A 17,714-nucleotide genomic window follows, 5' to 3' on the forward strand; every position below is an offset into this window, starting at 1 on the left:
AGCTAGCAAGAAATGCTTGAGTAACCAAAACATGGCTGCTGCATGAAACTTGAACAAATACAGACTGTCCCTTGTAGGTGTCAAGGGTTCCAGTGCAATTGGAGTTCAAAATAAATTGTAGAGCTTTAAATGTTTTAACAAAGGAATGCTTATGAGGAGGCATCAGCTTGTGTTTGTGCAAGGGTTTTTTTTCACAGTGAAAAATGGATATTTTTTTCTGAGTCGTGTTCAGTGTCACCTGTACCTCTCTCCACAGAGACTTTTTATTATTTTTTTTATAGCCCTCTTTAACATCACCGTAGGTTTCCATGGTTGCCGTGCATTTAGGGAAGAAGGACATATTCCTGACAGTGGTGGCTACAAAAATCTAGGTCTTCAGCAGTTATCTTGGCTGTAATAAATGGCCACGTACAAAATGAATGGGATGACTACAACTTTTAGTTAAACATTGCATTGCTACAACTTCTGTCAAGTGATGTCTTTGGAACGAAACATCAAGGAAAAAAGGCACTTTTTTACATGCTGACTTGATTTAATCCAGTAACGAGCTTTAGTTAAAGCACCCTCCACCACCACTTTGAAATGTTGGAGGCTGAATACATGAGATGCTGTGGGCACTTTAATTAGAGCAGCTCCCAAGAGCCGCTCTAATTGAAATGTCCCCTCCACCTCTCTACCCCAGAGCACATGTATGCTTGCAGTTGAAGTAACGATCAAGCATTTTTGATACTGCTGTGGCTTAGATCAAAATATATTTATACCTCCAAGTAACATTTAAAGGGACACCTGTTCATTCAGGGACAGTATTTTTCAAGTTTCACTTGGCTGTAGACAGTGCAGGTTTTTCACTTACCAAAATGGCAGCATTGCCATTAGCGTTCATTTTTCTAGCACTGGGACTGTCTTTATAACTGAAGATTAATATAAATACGAGGATCTGCTTTAAAAAGTGATGGAAAGGAAAATCGGTATTTCCAAGCTTTTGCAATTTGGAAAACGTATGGTAGAGTTAGTAACATATGGACATTATCATTTTAAAGTGACTTTTTTGCTGAATATGATGTAAAATGATTGCGTATGTTGCTTCAAGTTACACTGTCATATTTTAAAGACAACTTCTCTCTCTTTTTTTTTTTTTTTTTTAAACAATTCTAGGGCTTTGGATTGATTTGGAAATATCTTATAATGGGTCTTTCTTAATGACCCTGGAGACCAAAATGAATTTGACCAAACTTGGTAAAGAACCTCTTGGTGAAGCACTGAAAGTTGGAGAGATTGGCAAAGAAGGGTAAGACCTTGATGCATTAGAAAGAAACCAGCTGAGCAATAGTGAAATAGAGCTAAGATCTACCTTCAGGTGTGCAGGCGCTGCTTCATTGTAGATCAGACAGATGTGTGTACAGTACGCATTTGTAGGCAGAACCTGTCCTTGTGGCTATGGCTTTTTTAGAACCAGGAAATTATATTTGTTTTTTTTTATCTGTTAGTATTTGATTATCTTCATAAAACTATATTTAGGAAGATAATATGCTTTATATTTAGGCTTGGTAAGGTTCAATTTTTATTGGTAAATGTTGATAAATGGCTATTTCAACTTGAAATTTATAGAAAGGGGACATAATAGGCTGTGGTGCCCGGACAGGCAAGTTCCTGCTAAACACCAGCTAGAGGCTTGGGGTGGGGGGCACAAGTTGGCAGTGTGCGTGCGTGCATCTGTCCCTGCTTCCCCAGCTCAGTGCCAGCCAGCTGGGCCCTCCCTTGCAAACTCAGGTGGGAGCTGCCGGGCAGAGCAAGCCACTGGCTGCAGGGGGTAGATGCTGCTGCAGCAGCCTGAGGTTTCCTTTTTGGGGAAAGGAGGGTGGAGGGGCCAGAAGGCAGTAACTGCTGTGGGACAAAGGAAAATGGGTGCTGAGCTTGATGGTGCTGTGCACAGGGACTGAGCAGTGGGCTAACAGCCCGGTGGCACAGTAGCTTCCCCTGTGTGTGCTGGATTGGAGGAGGAAGCTGGTATATATATATATGTGTGTGTGTGTGCGCGCGCGTGCATGTGTCTGTGCATGCACATCCCCACACCCCTAATTTGTGCATTTCTGAAAATTTAAATTGATTAGAAATCTAAATAAATGCTTAAAAATAAACATCCATTTTAGCCATTGAAATTATAAAATAAAAAAAAATTGAATTCTGCCAAGTCTCTTAAATTATGCTTAATTATGCTAGTTTTTCATATAATTAGATACTAGATTTTGATCTCAATAGGCTTCCACTTGGATTAGGGTTCTCTAATATTGCTAAAGCCTGAATTCTCTACACAGGTTAGAAATATTTTCTATATGTGAATCTTATTTTTAAATGATGAAGAATAAGCTTTTTTAAGATCCATCTAAAAAACAGGTTTTAAAATTAGTAATGTTTATATTTAATAAGTGGACTTTAAACCAGACCACTTTAAAATCTGTTATACCTGTAAGTCCTGAACTCATTATTCTGTATTTTCTGCTAGGAAAATTCCTGATATTGCAAATGCCCAGTTTCTAAGAAGAAAAATCTCAGTGCATTTAGAATGTGTGCTTAAGGGTCTTTATTATGTTGTGCCCTGTTCTGTTCTTAACACTGACGGATGCAATCCTTCATTTCCTACTTAGTTGCCAGTATAGGGTCAGCGTAACTCCACTGACAGTCTGTTCCATCCTAGCCATGAAATGTAACTTACCAACCAAGCTCCAATTCCTAAATGTACTTCAATAACTGGACATCAAGTCATTAATCCGTGATGTTGAAGATAATGTTAGGATTAGCTAACTCTTAAAGTTCTTTAGGTCGTAGATAAGCAGCCAAGTCCTGTCTTTGTTTAGCAAATGGGGAAACTGAGGGGAGAGGTGAAGCTATGGGAAAACTGGAACCAGTTCAGTTTTATGGCATCCTTCTCCATTCCTTTTCATTATACAGCTCAATTGCAGCTAAGTAGTCATATACTGTCCTCTGACAGTAGACTTGAACATACTTAAAAATTTCAGGCACAACATTTCAAATGTTAAATAAACCTTTGGCAAGGTCTCAGTATCTTAATACTTACCTAAATCTGGGCACGTCTACACATGCAAATGCTTTAGAGTAAACACACCCCAGGCAGGTGTCTACACATGCGGGGAAGCAGGAGCAGATTTGCTGCTCATGGCAGCAGTCTGCTCTCGCCCCTGCTAACCCTGCAGCGGCCAGGGGGAGCTCTAGGCTCCTTCTGGGTGCTAACTGGGGGCTGGCAGAGAGCACAGGGCAAGGAGATGGCTCATTGATCCCTGCCCCCCCAGGAGCTGCCTGCTGCTGGGGTGGGCTCTGCCACTGGACCCTGGGTGGGGACAATGTCTCCCTGCCTCAGCAGCAGGGAGCTCCGGACTCCACGGTGGAGACCACAGAGCTGAAGCTGGGAGATTCTTATCTGATCTCCCAGCCTGACATTGTCCCCACCCGGGCTCTGGTGGTGGATTCTGGGTGCTAACTGGGGGCTGGCAGAGAGCACAGGGCAAGGAGATGGCTCATTGATCCCTGCCCCCCCAGGAGCTGCCTGCTGCTGGGGTGGGCTCTGCCACTGGACCCTGGGTGGGGACAATGTCTCCCTGCCTCAGCAGCAGGGAGCTCCGGACTCCACGGTGGAGACCACAGAGCTGAAGCTGGGAGATTCTTATCTGATCTCCCAGCCTGACATTGTCCCCACCCGGGCTCTGGTGGTGGAGCCCGCCCTGGCAGCAGGCAGCTCCTGGGGGCAGGGAGCAGTCTCCTGCCTCCTGCTGCCCTGCTGACTGTGAGCACATTTGCTCCCAGTCAGCTGTCTACATGTGCCTTACTGTGCAGTAATTGCTGCCAAGTAAATTTACTACTTGTATTTATTTACAAGTAGCAAATTTCCTCTGGATTAGAGCCAGTTACTGTGCAGTAAGCACCTGCATGTATAGACGGTGACGCTTACTGCGCAGTAATTGGCTCTAATCTCAAGTAAAGTGTCTTGTGTAGACGCATGCCCTAAATCCCAGTTATGATTGAGGATTTGTCCAGTCTGTCAAGTTTCATCCCTTGACTAGTAGATGTATCTGGTTATGGTAATCCAACTAATACAGATTTAATGTGGAAGGATGACTGCCTTCTATATTACAACAGTTCAGATGCTTGTCAGTAACTTTGCTGTACTGAGTGAATACTCACTTCCATCTTTAAATGTCTAATCTTATAGCTTTTTTGTTGCTCTCCTATGCTTTGAAATACCTCCTAGTTGAGCTGGCTAGAAATTACACACCCTGTATCTTATCTAACTTATATCTGTGCTATTTTCCTTTCATTTCTTTAAATGTGTTGGGACTCATCAATCTGTGGATTTGTATTTATCTGGTGAGTGGTATTTGTCATATATCCATCTTGTTCTAGCCGTGGCATGTTGATCCTGTTTGTGCTGTATGAAACCATTCACTGGGTTTTCTTTCACTAAATGTGGTTACTGGAAACAAAAGACAGAAAACAAAATAAAAAAAGCTAAGGTCGCAGGTTACCTTTAACCTGCACAATCAGTGTTGCTGTTCTTTCAGTATCTCGCTTGGCACCATAGCCTGGTATAAAAACACAATCGCTGAATCATTGGAAGCTAAAAACATTCTTAAGTGAGTATGCCCTGCACCAGTGTCATTTTGCAGTGGAGTCAAATTTTAAGTAGTCACAGGAGCCCTAGAGCTCTGATGGTTCACGGTAACTATTTTCCCTTCCAGCAGCAGAAACTAGAATGTTAAAATAGTAGCTAAGGAGAAATGTGCCAGCCCTGGACAGTCGGTGGTCTCTGATCTGGTTCACAGCCACAAGATGACAAATCAGCAAAATAGTTGTGCAAAATTTATTTATTTTCTTAGTATGTGAATAAAGTTGTCAATTTAATATGAATTGGAGCTAACTTGCATCCCCATGCCATAGCCTTATGAAGTACATTAAAGTGATATAGTGGTGCCAGATTAATTTTGTATTTGTAAAAGGGAAATTACAGATGAAAATATTTAATGACCTGAGTTTTTTAGTGCTGCACTGATATAAATCCAGAGATACTCCATTCAAGCAGTTGGGCTGGCTTCTGCTCCATTGCGCTTTATTTAAATACATAGCGACTTCAAGTTCAAAAAATTGTTTACATCGGTTTCATTGACCACTGAATGTGACCCAAAATATTAAATGGCCGTTTTTCAAGGAATTGTAATCCCTTTTCCTGTCCCCTACATAGTAAGTGAGCAGAGGGGAGAAACTCTTGTGGAAAATAGGTTCTTCTTCCTCTCTCTTTTGCCTGGCTTATCTTTTACAATAAAGAAATCACCTTTAAAATGCAGTAGACAAACACAATAATTTCATACTTCCCTTTATTGTAACTTATTATAGTTTGAATTCTAGCTCAGGAATCAGCCCTCAGCAGAGTAAATATTAATGTCAGTAACTGGGCAACCTATCCTTTGAATTTGGAACCATGGTATTAACTAAAACTGTATTACCCCCTCCAATGGCCTCTGCACATGCAGTATGTTCAGGGCCAGATGTTCCTCAGTCTTATTCAAGGACACATCTAATATGCTTTAATTTTTTTTAGAGTAGAGCAGATACCATGTAAAACTTAAAAAAAAGTTTAATCAAAAGCGTGTAGAAAATATTAGTCTGCTTTTTTTAAGGTTCTGTTCTGTTCCATGAATTTTATCTTAATTCATCTTATTAAAAATAGCTCATTGAAGTATTTGTTTGGAATAAGTCAGAATAATTGCCATGACAAAGGAAACTGTATTCCGTGCTCTGAGTCAGTTTGAAAGCATTTTATCATCATAATTCATGTGCATATTTTGAAGTACTGGAAAAATAAGATGTTGTAGAGACTTGTGAAATTGTTAAGATTTGCTGGCTTGGAAACAATATGCACATCTGCCTTTGCTGCAGTGGTAAAGAGGCAAGCTAGATGTCATTTCTTTCTTATTTGAAGAAAGGCTTCTTGCTAGGTAACTTGTTGAGCTCTAGAACTTGGTGAGAATGATGAAGCATGAGGAGAAGAAGACTACAGATCGGCTACACCGGGAATATTTGATCACAATCATGTTGCCATTCTACACGCACAACCTTTTAACCCTTCTCTGCTGGAGGAGGAAAAAAAACTTTTCAGGCAAAACAAGGTAGAAAAATTCCTGTATATGTTGAATGGAGAAAGTATAGGTTGAAAACTTGCCAATTAATCCTGTGGGAATGGGAGTTCCCGGAGGTGTGATGTTACTTGTAGAGCCTGTTAGCCAGGGTTATGTCTCATTCTTGGCAGAAAAAGCATTCTTTGCTCTAAGGGAACCAGGAATATATATCAATAGTAAAACAGGCAACAATAATTCTCACTGAGTTGGTGCAGTCTCTTTCACCTTGAATTTTTTTTTCCTTCCCCAAATAACTTTACTGCTAACACAGTGCTTCACAAATATTCAGTCCTCATAATGCACCTGCTATGCTCCAGTTTTGCCAATGAGAAAACTGAGAGGGTTTTAAGTTTGAGACAGGGAGGTTAAAGGGAATGCCTTGGCATAACAGTGACCCATAGGCAAAGCCAAAATTGAAACTGCTGGACTTCCTGGCTCCCAACCCTATATTTGGGACTATACTGCATAGGAAACAGATCATTTTAATTTGGTCTTCCCAGGCCACTCGCCAGCCATCTTCTGGTGGTGTTTGAGGTTTGGGTAACCTCTGTTTCGCTTCTTTTCACAAACAAATGGAGAAATCCCAGGGCACCTATACACATACATCGAGGCTGCTCATATGCACTGTAATTGCAGCACGTCAGAGCAGACTTGAGTAACTGAGTCTGCTGGAGCATGGTAATTACCGTGCTCCAGCAGACTCCAGCATTGTCATCATCCTTAATTCAGGCTTTAGTTAAAGTGCCCCCGCCACCATTTTTTGGTATGATGCTCAGAGCGCTACAGCCTACACGCCTATAGTTAGAGTGGCTCTTGGAGCACATGTATAAATGCCCTCAATTTCTTATGCAGTCCCTGTGGGAATAAGTGGAAACACTAGACTGAATCTACCATTTACTTTAGATGCCTGGAGTCAAATTGACTGGAGCACTAACAACAACAAAAGCCAGCATCTCAAACAGCTGGATAAAGGCATCTGCTTCATTTGGGGGCAAAACCCCCCAAAACAAACTATTTAGTTTTAATTGCCTTCAGTCCTTCATATTAACAAGCTTTATCAGTATAAAGAGAGCTATTGAAATTATCCAGTCTGTTTTTATTATTGTTCCTACTGCATTCTTGTTTTGGATGGACGGTACTGAAGTGTGCTGTGGTACAGTTTGGTTATTTGCGCCCCCTCCCTCCTCCCCCCAAAACATGAGGCAACCCTCCTGTGGCAATCCAAGGGAGCAGTATGCTATACAGCTGCCTTACAAATAAATTACCCTAGCAGGTCTCAGGAATGTGTGTGCAAATGCAGTCAGGCTAATCCAGGTTGAAACTTGTGGCACATTCCCCTATACAACACTGTTCCTGTCTGCTACAGCACACTGCAGAAAGTGCAACGGTAGTTCAGTAGAATCCTATGCTGTCACCTCAGGACCAACGCTACAGCTCCAGCATACCTTTCCATCATAATCACGTATTTGACACCACTCCATCACCAAATCTGATAAGGTCTTAGTAAAGATGGCTGGTTAATTTAATGCAGAGAAAATGTGTGACTGTCTTAGCTGGTAGAAATCTTTTGCTGGTATAAGTTACTGCTAAAATTATACTAGCAAACCCTTTTAGTATTGGCAAGGCTGATCATTGCTCTTGTTCTCTAAACATGTTCTTCAAGAAGTTGGAATATTGGTGCATTGCATTGAACTCTTCTAGAGGTTGGTCGGACTCCATGCAGAAACCATTAGTAACTTGCTCTGTCTACTTTGTGTAGTGGCAAGTGGCTTCTGTAAGTGCTCAGCATTGTTTGTTTAAGAAAGCAAAACTCAAAAAACAGACTATAAGAACAAGAATGAAAAAAAAAATCTCTAAATTGCATGTCCTTGACAAGATGTGAAATATTACACAAGTAAAATATAATCCTGGGCACTTCCCTCTTGACCAAAGCCAGAGACCTCAGAAAGCTTGCATTGTATAGCTGTTTAAGCCTCAAGTTCTTGCATTTATGTATGCGAACACTGAAGTGTTTTCATATTTATTCTTCCCCAGTTTCAGTCAGGTAAGAAGGCTGGATTGCATTTGAGCATAAGTATATCCAGCATTCCTTCAAACAGCAAGCTCAGAATTAGTTGCTATTGTGCAATATTTTACACCTTTTTTAAGGGCAACATCTGTTTGCTTTTCCCACATCACTTTCTTGAATCTGTGATGGACTCTCTCAGCAAAAAATTAAACTGCCTTCTACATCAGGTCACTAATCAGATTTCTGGACCCACTAATGCAATGAGATACAGCTTGACCAGTCTGCAAAGCCATTTCCAATGGATCTTTGAGGAGATGTTTGCCACAGAGTCGGGAGGGAGATTGCATTCCCCATCTGGTGTAGGATAATAGACTTCCCACCAAACATGTACAGGTGTTTGTTTCCATAGAATAACTTTGGTTGATTAGTGTTGAAGTGATGAGTTTTTGTGGGTGATACCTTTTTATTAGGCCTTGGGGATAGATTTAGACAAGGTTTCAATTGTACTGCATTCAAAAGCTTACCTAAGTCTATCCCCATCATGCAGTTGGGGTGAGGTGGGCATGCTAGAAGGGAGGGACAGGATATAGCTGGGCAAATGAGACTAGGATGGGATTCAATACTGACAAGTGCAGGGTGCTGCACTTGGGCAGTAAGAACCAGCAGCATACCTATACGTTGGGGAACTCTCTTCTCAAAAGCACAGTAGCAGAAAGAGATCTTAGAGTCATTATCAATTCCAAGATGAACATGGGCTGCCAATGCGAGGACATGGTAAGTAGGTCTAACCGCACCTTGACATGCATCCACAGATGCATCACAAGCAGGGCCAAGGAGGTGATCCTCCCCCTCTATGCGACACTGGTCAGGCCACAGTTGGAGTACTGTGTCCAGTTCTGGGCACCGCACTTCAGGAGGGATGTGGACAGCATTGAGAGGGTTCAGAGGAGGGCCGCCCACATGATCTGGGGACAGCAGGGCAGGCCCTACGAGGAGAGGCTATGGGACCTTAACCTGTTCAGCCTTCACAAGAGAAGGCTGAGAGGGGACTTGGTGGTCGTCTATAAACTTACTAGGGGGGACCAGTGGGGAATGGGAGAAGCCCTGTTCCCCCGAGCACCTCCTGGAGTAACGAGGAATAACGGCCATAAGTTTCATAGATTCATAGATTGTAGAGTCGGAAGGGACCACAATGGATCATCGTGTCCGACCCCCTGCCCCTGGCAGGAAAGAGGACCGAGGTCAGATGACCCCAGCCAGGTGACTGTCTAGCTTCCTCTTGAAGACCTCCAAGCTAGGTGATAGCACCACCTCTCTTGGAAGCCCATTCCAGATCCTGGCCACCCTTACTGTGAAAAATTTCTTCCTAATATCTAACCTAAATCCACTCTCAACTAGTTTACACCCGTTATTCCTAGTCACTCCCTGGAGCGCCTTAGTAAACAGTGCTTCCCCTATTCCCTGTTGACCTCCCCAATAAATTTATAGGCGGCCGCAAGATCTCCCCTCAGTAGTCTCTTCAGCCTTCACGAGAGATTCAGCTCTCTCAACCTCCCCCTGTAGGGGCTATCATGAAGGCCACTAATCATGCGAGTGGCCCTCCTCTGGACCCTCTCGAGATTCCCCGCATCCCTCTTGAAGTGCGGCGCCCAAAACTGGACGCTACTCCAACTGCGGCCTGACCAGTGCTGCAGAGAGGGGAAGCATCACCTCCTTTGTTCTGTTAGTCATGCACCTGCTAATGCACAACAAGGTGCTATTGGCCTTGTTACACTGCCAGCTCATGTTCATCTTGGAGTCAGTTATGACTCCAAGATCCCTCTCTGCCTCCGAGCTGCTGAGAAGAACACAAGTTGTTAGAGAGTAGGTTCAGATTAGACATTAGAAGAGACTACTTCCCAGTCAGAGCAGCTAGGATCTGGAACCAACTTCCAAGGGAAGTAGTGCTGGCTCCTACCCTGGGGGTCTTTAAGAGGAGGCTTGATTATTACCTAGCTGGGGTCATTTGAGCCCAGTTTTCTCTCCTGCCCAGGGCAGGGGGTTGGACTAGAAGATCTGCAAGGTCCTTTCCGACCCTGCAACTACGAAGCTATAATAAAAGAGATTGCCAACAAAAATCGTTGCTGCTTTTTGTTCATTAGCATATCTTTTTCCCTACTGTTACTCTGCCTATGTAAAGGATGGGGAATACCAGAGTAACTACAGGCATAACTACTGTAATATTAACTAATGTAGTGCCATCAGTTGGTTACACTACTTTAAATTTTCTTGTAGATGGAGCCTTAAAGACCATATTTCTCCTGGTGCCCTGTAGCTTTTGTAGTCATTGAGTGTTTTAATTAGCTAAGGGTGTGGACAAACACGCTTACTCAGGATTAACTTGATTTCAGGGTAAAAATGGAACAAACACTATGTACAGTATGACATCACTGTATCCGCTCCTTATTGAGGAGTAAAATCAAGGGTAAATTACAGGACCCCATAATGATTGTGTTGCAAGTCCATACCCCAAAATTGGGTTAAAACAGTAAAGACCTAGCATCTCAAATTAAGATATAAGGGAGTGTGGGATTGAAGTGGTGTTGCTAACGCAAATTAAAGCCCAAGCTGCTTTGTCCTCACTACTGTTTTATCTCATCTATCTCACCTTAACCAACCCAAATTAAGAATATGCCTTTTTGCAATACTCTGCCATAGAAGTCGAGTATGAAATGCCACCAATTTCAGGCACAGACTTGGGTTGGTTAGAGGCTACTGGGAAATTGAGTTCAGTATACTTCAGAATTTCTATTTTAGCTTCCCTGCCCTGCTGCTTCTGCACAGTGGCAGTTGTCTTCATAGTCACTGATGTAATCAAGTACCAATCTTGGGTCATCGCTCATTTTGGAGAGTACAATACAAAACACTTTCAGCCCCTGCTCTAATCCAGTGTCAATTAAAGACAAGCATGTTGTGTTTGCCATAAATGGGCATAAGTGCTTTGAGATTTGATGTCTTATGAGCAGGAAGAGATGGGGCATAGGAGGTAAAGCAGTCAACAGGAGAGAGTAAACTGAACTCTGCTTTTCGACAGGATACTTTTATCTTAAACCTACTTTTGGCCCTTCAGCATGTAGGTTTAATTTTCTTGGATTCTTATAAATGCACTTATCAGCCTTAAGCTCACCATCAGTATAACTTGCACTGTTTTTACACATTACTCAGGAATCTGGTGTCTAGTGACCATCTTATTACTCGATGTAACAGGACAACTAGATTCTGTGTTGTGCAACTCTGCTTGTGACTGGGTACAAGAGGCCTTTTATAAAAGCCAACTAAAAACACCACATGGCATTTGGCACTGTGAAGTTGCTTCCAGAACCAAGCATAGAACTTCTTGTCTGGGCCCCTCAGTAAAAATTTGTTGAAAAGAGTCTGGTATCATTCAGTATAGCTCTATCTCTTCAGTACCAGGTTTCACTGTGTGTTGTCAGTTTGCTATTTTTTTTAAACTAATGTTTGTCAAGAGTTTAAGAAAGAAAACTCCATCTACCCTGCATCATATCCATCCCTTTGGAGAGACACTAACACCAAGAGGAATGTGTTTGCAAACGTACTTTAAACCATCCCCCATTCTGTTCAGTGGCATGCAAAGTGGCCATGTTCTTCTCTGTCTTGTGATGTAACAGCTTCCCATACAAGATTGGATTCCATTTTACTGAAGAAAAACAGGGTTTCTTTTCCTGTGTAAAAGAATCTGTGTGCGTTTAATATCAGGACCCTGTAAACCATGTCAGCATGCATTTTACCTTTATTTACCTAACTGGGGAAAGGTGGTGGTGTTGGGTGGGGGAATATCACCTGATCTAGTATAATTACATGAGAGCCACCCGTGGTAGTAAAGGATGTTACGTTTTGACCTGGAAATTGTGATCTCTCTTAGTTTCAGGCCAAGAGCGTATTGCCTTGCAGACAGTGATGAAGAATCCTCTAGTGCTGGGTCTTCAGAGGAGGATGATGCCCCTGAGCTGATGGGTGGAGAGAAGCAGCTGGCTCCAGGAGCAGAGGGGTAAGGTGTTTTATTTGGGTTTTTCACATGTTTACTCCACTATTGTAGTCTCTGAAATTCCACCCATGGTGATGCTGTAGCCCTTGGAAGGTCAGTGGGTTTCACTGTGTCTGTACACTCCTGTAAAGATATAACTGAAACATGGCCATTTCTGGGGTGGAGAGTGGCAACCAAATGCTCCACGTATCAGAGGGAGAAAGGGAGATGTTGATTAAATAAGTATTCATACCAGGTATTTCAGCAGAGGCTGAGTTTTGAGGTATAATCCGCAGGCCTTTGCAGAGTTGAATTATGTACTGCTCAGTTTTTTTTAATGGCTTTTTAATTTTTTTAAATAATTTTTTTGAGGCAGTAAATATTACCATCCCAAGTTCACAAATGTGACTGGACATAGAAACTTCTAGTAACTTGTCCAGTAACTTACCTAGTGGCAAGTTAAGGATTGAATGAATAGTTTCCCGATTCCAAGCATCGTGTTTAATCCACTACCAGACCACAGCTGCGTTGCATCCCTAGAGAGCTTGAAGGACTGTCTGTCAACCTTGTTGGGATTTGAAACTGTAGTTTCAGGGTAACTTGTGTATTTCAAAACTTGATATTTAGGGAAGTACTAAGAATTTATCATTTGATACACAGCCTCTCCTTCATTGCCAGTTTTTCTCTTGAAAGGCTTTTAGAAAGCCTGGACTGTACAACACGGCCCCCTAGTGCTCTGTGCAGAGAACTGAGAAGAATTTTTGTTCCTCCTCTAGGCTTGCTTCATTCCTTCCTATGGTTTCTTTTCTGATGTTTTTTTCTTTAAATCTAATTTCAGGTTTCCTATATCTATAGTAAGTTCAAAAACTTCAAAATGTCACAATTAAAGTCCATAACTTCTGATTCCATAGCACGGTCTGCTCGGCCTGCTGGGAAGTGCGTGCTGAGTGAGGGGTACAGCCATCCCTGCAGCACCGGTTGCTGCTCCCACATAGCTGATGCTTAGTAGTGAACTGTAATGAATGGAGCAATGTCATTTCATATCAGCATAGTGTCTTGCCCACTGAGTTCCTAGGGAAAAGCACTGAATGCTGGAACTGTGACGTGTTAGCTGCATGAAATGTAGAGTGGGAGGACTCATGTTACCCACTGCTGACATTTCAGGACTGTCTTTTCTCCATAAGTCTCACGGGCTACAAACTATTGCTTTCAGCAGATGATGGGGACACTGCAGGAGTATGGAAAATGCCAGCGATTCCATCCTTATGAATTTCTTAGGGGGCTTACATCCCCAGGATTGGACACACACAGTCTTTACAACAAAGCATCTATTTTACACCATCTGTGACTGTTGGAGGGAAAAGCTCCTCTGCATACAGGGTTGTTGGTTGTAGCTGTGTTGGTTTAACACAGGCTTGTGGAAAGCAGGCACATTCAGAGGTGGGGGGAACAGCTGCTCAACTCCTGTAACCAGCAGGGTCCTTGGAAAAACCTAGCTCCTGTGTATTGCTGTCCTGCCCAAAGTTCCCAAACAGCTTTGGCCCATTTAGCTGGTACTATGCAAAGCAAGCAGAAAAAGACTCTGTCTCAGAGAACTTAAAGTCAAAATGGCAAAGAACTTTCAAGACTTCTAGACTCAGACTTTCAGATTTAGGTACTTGGAAGCACTGATGTTTAATATAAATTTTCAAGTATTTTACTCCAATTGATTGGCAGATAGACACCAATCACTTTTTAGCAATCCAACTAATGTGTTGATCTGCTTCTTTAGATACCTAAGAACCTGTGGAAACATTCCCCCAGCGCATTCCCCACACAATACAGGATTCCTCCCTAAACTGTCGCAAAGACTTTGAGGGGCTTAAACTCTTATGCCCCCCTTGAAAATTCCCTGTTATAGTTTTGGTAGTGATTTGGCATTACATTTCTCAAGTGATGGGGCTTTCTCTGTTTCCCAGTATGCTTTTGCTGCTATTCAACCTACATTTTCTTCATGTTGGTCTATTGCTTTGAAGTCCCATCAGTGGTTTTTAAACCTTTTAGCTCTTGCTGTCTCCTTCCTTCCAATTATATGTGGACTATTCAGAGAAAAATAGCCTGAAGCTATTGATCGTCTGAGGGCATTTTGATGATGCAGTTTTCTTATGCTGTCTCTGAAGGTATGTTGGAGGACATCGGACAAGTAAAATCATGAGAATTGTGGATAAAATCACCAAGTCGAAATATTTCCAAAAAGCCACAGAGACTGAGTTCATTAAGAAGAAGATTGAAGAGGTATCTAATACTCCACTGCTGCTAACCGTTGAAGTGCAAGAATGTAAAGGAACACTAGCAATTAACATTCCACCACCACCCACTGACAGGATATGGTAAGTGCAGCACGAGGTGGAAATGCCACGTCATCTCCAACTGTTACTAATCTCCCTCACCAAAGAGACTGGGGTGCACATTCTTATCTTTGTGTGGGTATTTTGGGATTGCCAGCATTAAGGAGTGCAAGTCCTTCCTTTATCCCATTAAATGCTCTGCGATACAATATTTTTCTGGGACTTTGGGCTTATGATGGCATTAGTTGTGCTAAGGATGGCAATTTAGAATTTACCAGAGTGAACTTCAGAGCCTTTTAAAATGCAAAAGAGTCCTGAGGAAATGTGACAGCCATGCAGCTAAGCTTTCTGTATTGGATTTTGAATGCAATACAAGGCAGCATGAATGATCATTTGGAATGCTGGCCTGGAGCAGCTATGAGAACTTGAATTGCATTCACACTGAGCGTGTTTAAGTATGTTCTTTAGGGAGACACAGGTATGATAACCCCTCTCCTTTGTGTGCATTCTTGAGGTACGGTTTCCGAAGACCTCCTTACTTAGAGCTAAAAGCTCGGCCAAAGCTTGGTGAGCGAGAAGTGACTTTGGTTCACGTGACTGAGTGGATAGAGAAGAAACTGGAACAAGAATTTCAGGTATGCTTTCCTAACAATGTTGTTCATTTAGGCAGTTGGTCACAAGGCAAAACGGTTCTTTTTTTTGCTCTTTACCCACTTCCTAACACAGACTCATGTAGTATGTAGCCAGATTTCCATTAACCAGCGAGCACCCAGCAGTTTTTGGGTTCTGAATGGGGACTGCTGGATGCTGAGCACTTCTGAAAATCTGGCAACTAATATCGGCCTTCAAGAGAGCCCAAAGTCAGGGGGAGTGGTAGCTTCTGGGGTAGTTATGACTGGAGCTGGGTGGGAATCTTGACAAAATTGTTTTATGGTAGGAAAGAAGGTACCACTCATTAAAACTGCAACTGCTTCTGGGAATCTGCCAGGCATTTCCTTAAGGGGGTTCTGGGGTGAGAAGCACACTTTCCAGAATAAACAATAGCTTGGGGACTAGGACACTTACTCAGGGTGGGGGATCTGGGTTCAAATTATTTTTGATTCAAATCAGACAGAGCAGGGATGACCTGAACCCAGGTCTCCCAGTTGGCATGTCAGTGCTCTAAGTAGGTGGTGAATGGGTCTCACTGACCTGTTTGACTGATTTTTAATTATAACGTTGGAAGAAACTGATGCTTCCCACTCATACAGAACAGGAAAAACTATAATTTCAAACATTTGTAAATCAGAGCTAAACAGGAAGCAGTTTTCGTCTCCATGACTATAATCCTACAGAGCAGACTTTATAGACCGAAGTAATTGCCCTGAATAGTACTGTAAAGAAATTGCAGTTAGAGGTACACAAGAGAGAACAGGACAGGAAAGAAATCTGCATTTTCCAGTGGGCCCTATTTCTGGTTATGGAGTGTACAGATTCAGGCACTTCTGAAGTCCTGTGCAGCTTGGGTTCATGCAATCAGACAGTTGAAGCTAGCAGGCCCTGCAGAGCCTGTGTATCCTAATTTGTACTAGACTGTGTCAGCCCCAGGGAAATGGGGAATCTATTTAAATATGCTACTTTAATTTTTTTAGTTAAACTAGTCAGGAGTCCAAAAAAGTTTGAAGGACGTATTCAGTACACCTGTTTTATTTTTATCTACATTTCCCAGAAAATCTTTGTCATGCCAAACATGGATGATGTTTATATTCCTCTAATGCACTCGGCCATGGATCCCCGCTCGTCTACTTGCCCATCAAAAGATTCAGTCACGGAGGCTGCTAATCAACCATGAAATGTGAAGACTTTGCAGTTTACAGTATTACTACTTTTACTTTCATGGTTTTTTAAAACCGTGCAGTAGTTTTTGCCCTTAACTTGTGCCACACTTTTCCCCCCTCCCTTTCCTTTTTTTTTTAAATTTTTTTGAGGACTGCTTAGACCATATCTTTGCACTTCACTTGCCTGGTTACTGTTCCTGCTTACTTCAGTTATACGAAGTTCCATTTCATCCCATGTAGCAGTTGATTTCTCTCTAACAGCTGCTGTCAGGATTTTATTATGGAGGCTAAGGTGACCTTCTCTGAGGTAAGGAAACCAGAGAAACCATTGTAGTAGACCAAGGAGCTTGATGACACAATTGCTCAGCTTGTGTTGTCACACTGTGCTAACGTATGGTTCAGTCTTGAAAGATTGTTCTGGCAGCAAAGGAACCGCATGCCAAATGACCGGAGTCTGCGGTAAGAAACACATTTATACACCTGGAAGACTTTCTCTCGCTCAGGCAGTTGGAGGTGTAGAATGAACTGTTTCATGTTCTTTCACTTCTGCAGTCAATAGCTTGTGTCAAGCAATCGAAATATGAAATGCTTTCAGGAGAAAAGAATGTAAATTGGATGTATAGGTAATATTGTGAATCAGTCTGGGGTATACATATTAACTTATTTTTTTTCATGCAAATTTTGTGGTTTTTTTGGGAAGCAAGTAGCCATAAAACCAACAAACAAAAATATCTGAAGGTGGGAATTGTAAGGATTTTGTGATTGGGAAAACATTAGTCAAAGCCATGAGACCAAACCATAACAAGCCGCCTTATAGTGAGGTACAATCACCACGGTTTGTGATTTAATTCTCAATGTTTGTTACAGAGGTGAACATACGTGAAAATGTCTAATTCTGCACATAATGACCAGAAATCTTTAGTTACCTTACTTGTGTATGGAGTCTCTAGAGACAATGAAAAACTTTCTGGCAGGAGAATTTCTGTTGCTGAATTTCCCCATCACACCAGTGTTTACAATGGAAAAGCATGGGCTCAAATTCTGACTTGTTACAGCCCTGCAGCTGAAGTGAGTTCACTTGATGGCTGTGAGGATTATCTCTGTTGAGGGCAGACTTTGATCCCCGTGCATTTGTTTCTCAAAGTTTTGTAGGTGACATAGGAATTGAGGTATTTGCAGTTACTCAAGCTGATCAGAAGCTGGTTATATTTAAGGACTATTTCTGCTAATTAATGGCCAAAACTAAGGAAAAAAAACTGCCTTTTTATTTATATCCTGTATGGAGACTCGAGACTAAATGTACACATTAACTATTTGATCACTACATATCCAATGTTTAACATCTGTGACTCT

The 17,714-nt window shown here is 42.1% G+C and overlaps 1 protein-coding gene across 3 annotated transcripts in view; it reads left to right on the forward strand.

Moving 5' to 3' along the window:
* Window positions 1-17,708, forward strand: part of TEX2 (testis expressed 2) — a 113,178-nt gene extending 95,470 nt beyond the window's left edge. For all 3 annotated transcript variants that reach the window (XM_014527964.2, XM_025196300.1, XM_025196299.1), the window contains 5 exons: window positions 1,156-1,288; window positions 12,116-12,241; window positions 14,377-14,586; window positions 15,059-15,179; window positions 16,253-17,708. In XM_014527964.2, coding sequence (XP_014383450.1) covers window positions 1,156-1,288; window positions 12,116-12,241; window positions 14,377-14,586; window positions 15,059-15,179; window positions 16,253-16,375 — 713 coding nt within the window. In that variant the 3' untranslated portion in view covers window positions 16,376-17,708. The remainder of the gene's footprint in view (window positions 1-1,155; window positions 1,289-12,115; window positions 12,242-14,376; window positions 14,587-15,058; window positions 15,180-16,252) is intronic.
* Window positions 17,709-17,714: the final 6 nt, after the last annotated feature.

This window comes from Alligator sinensis, unplaced genomic scaffold (assembly GCF_000455745.1).
Source record: "Alligator sinensis unplaced genomic scaffold, ASM45574v1 scaffold282_2, whole genome shotgun sequence".
Classification (NCBI taxonomy): domain Eukaryota; kingdom Metazoa; phylum Chordata; order Crocodylia; family Alligatoridae; genus Alligator; species Alligator sinensis.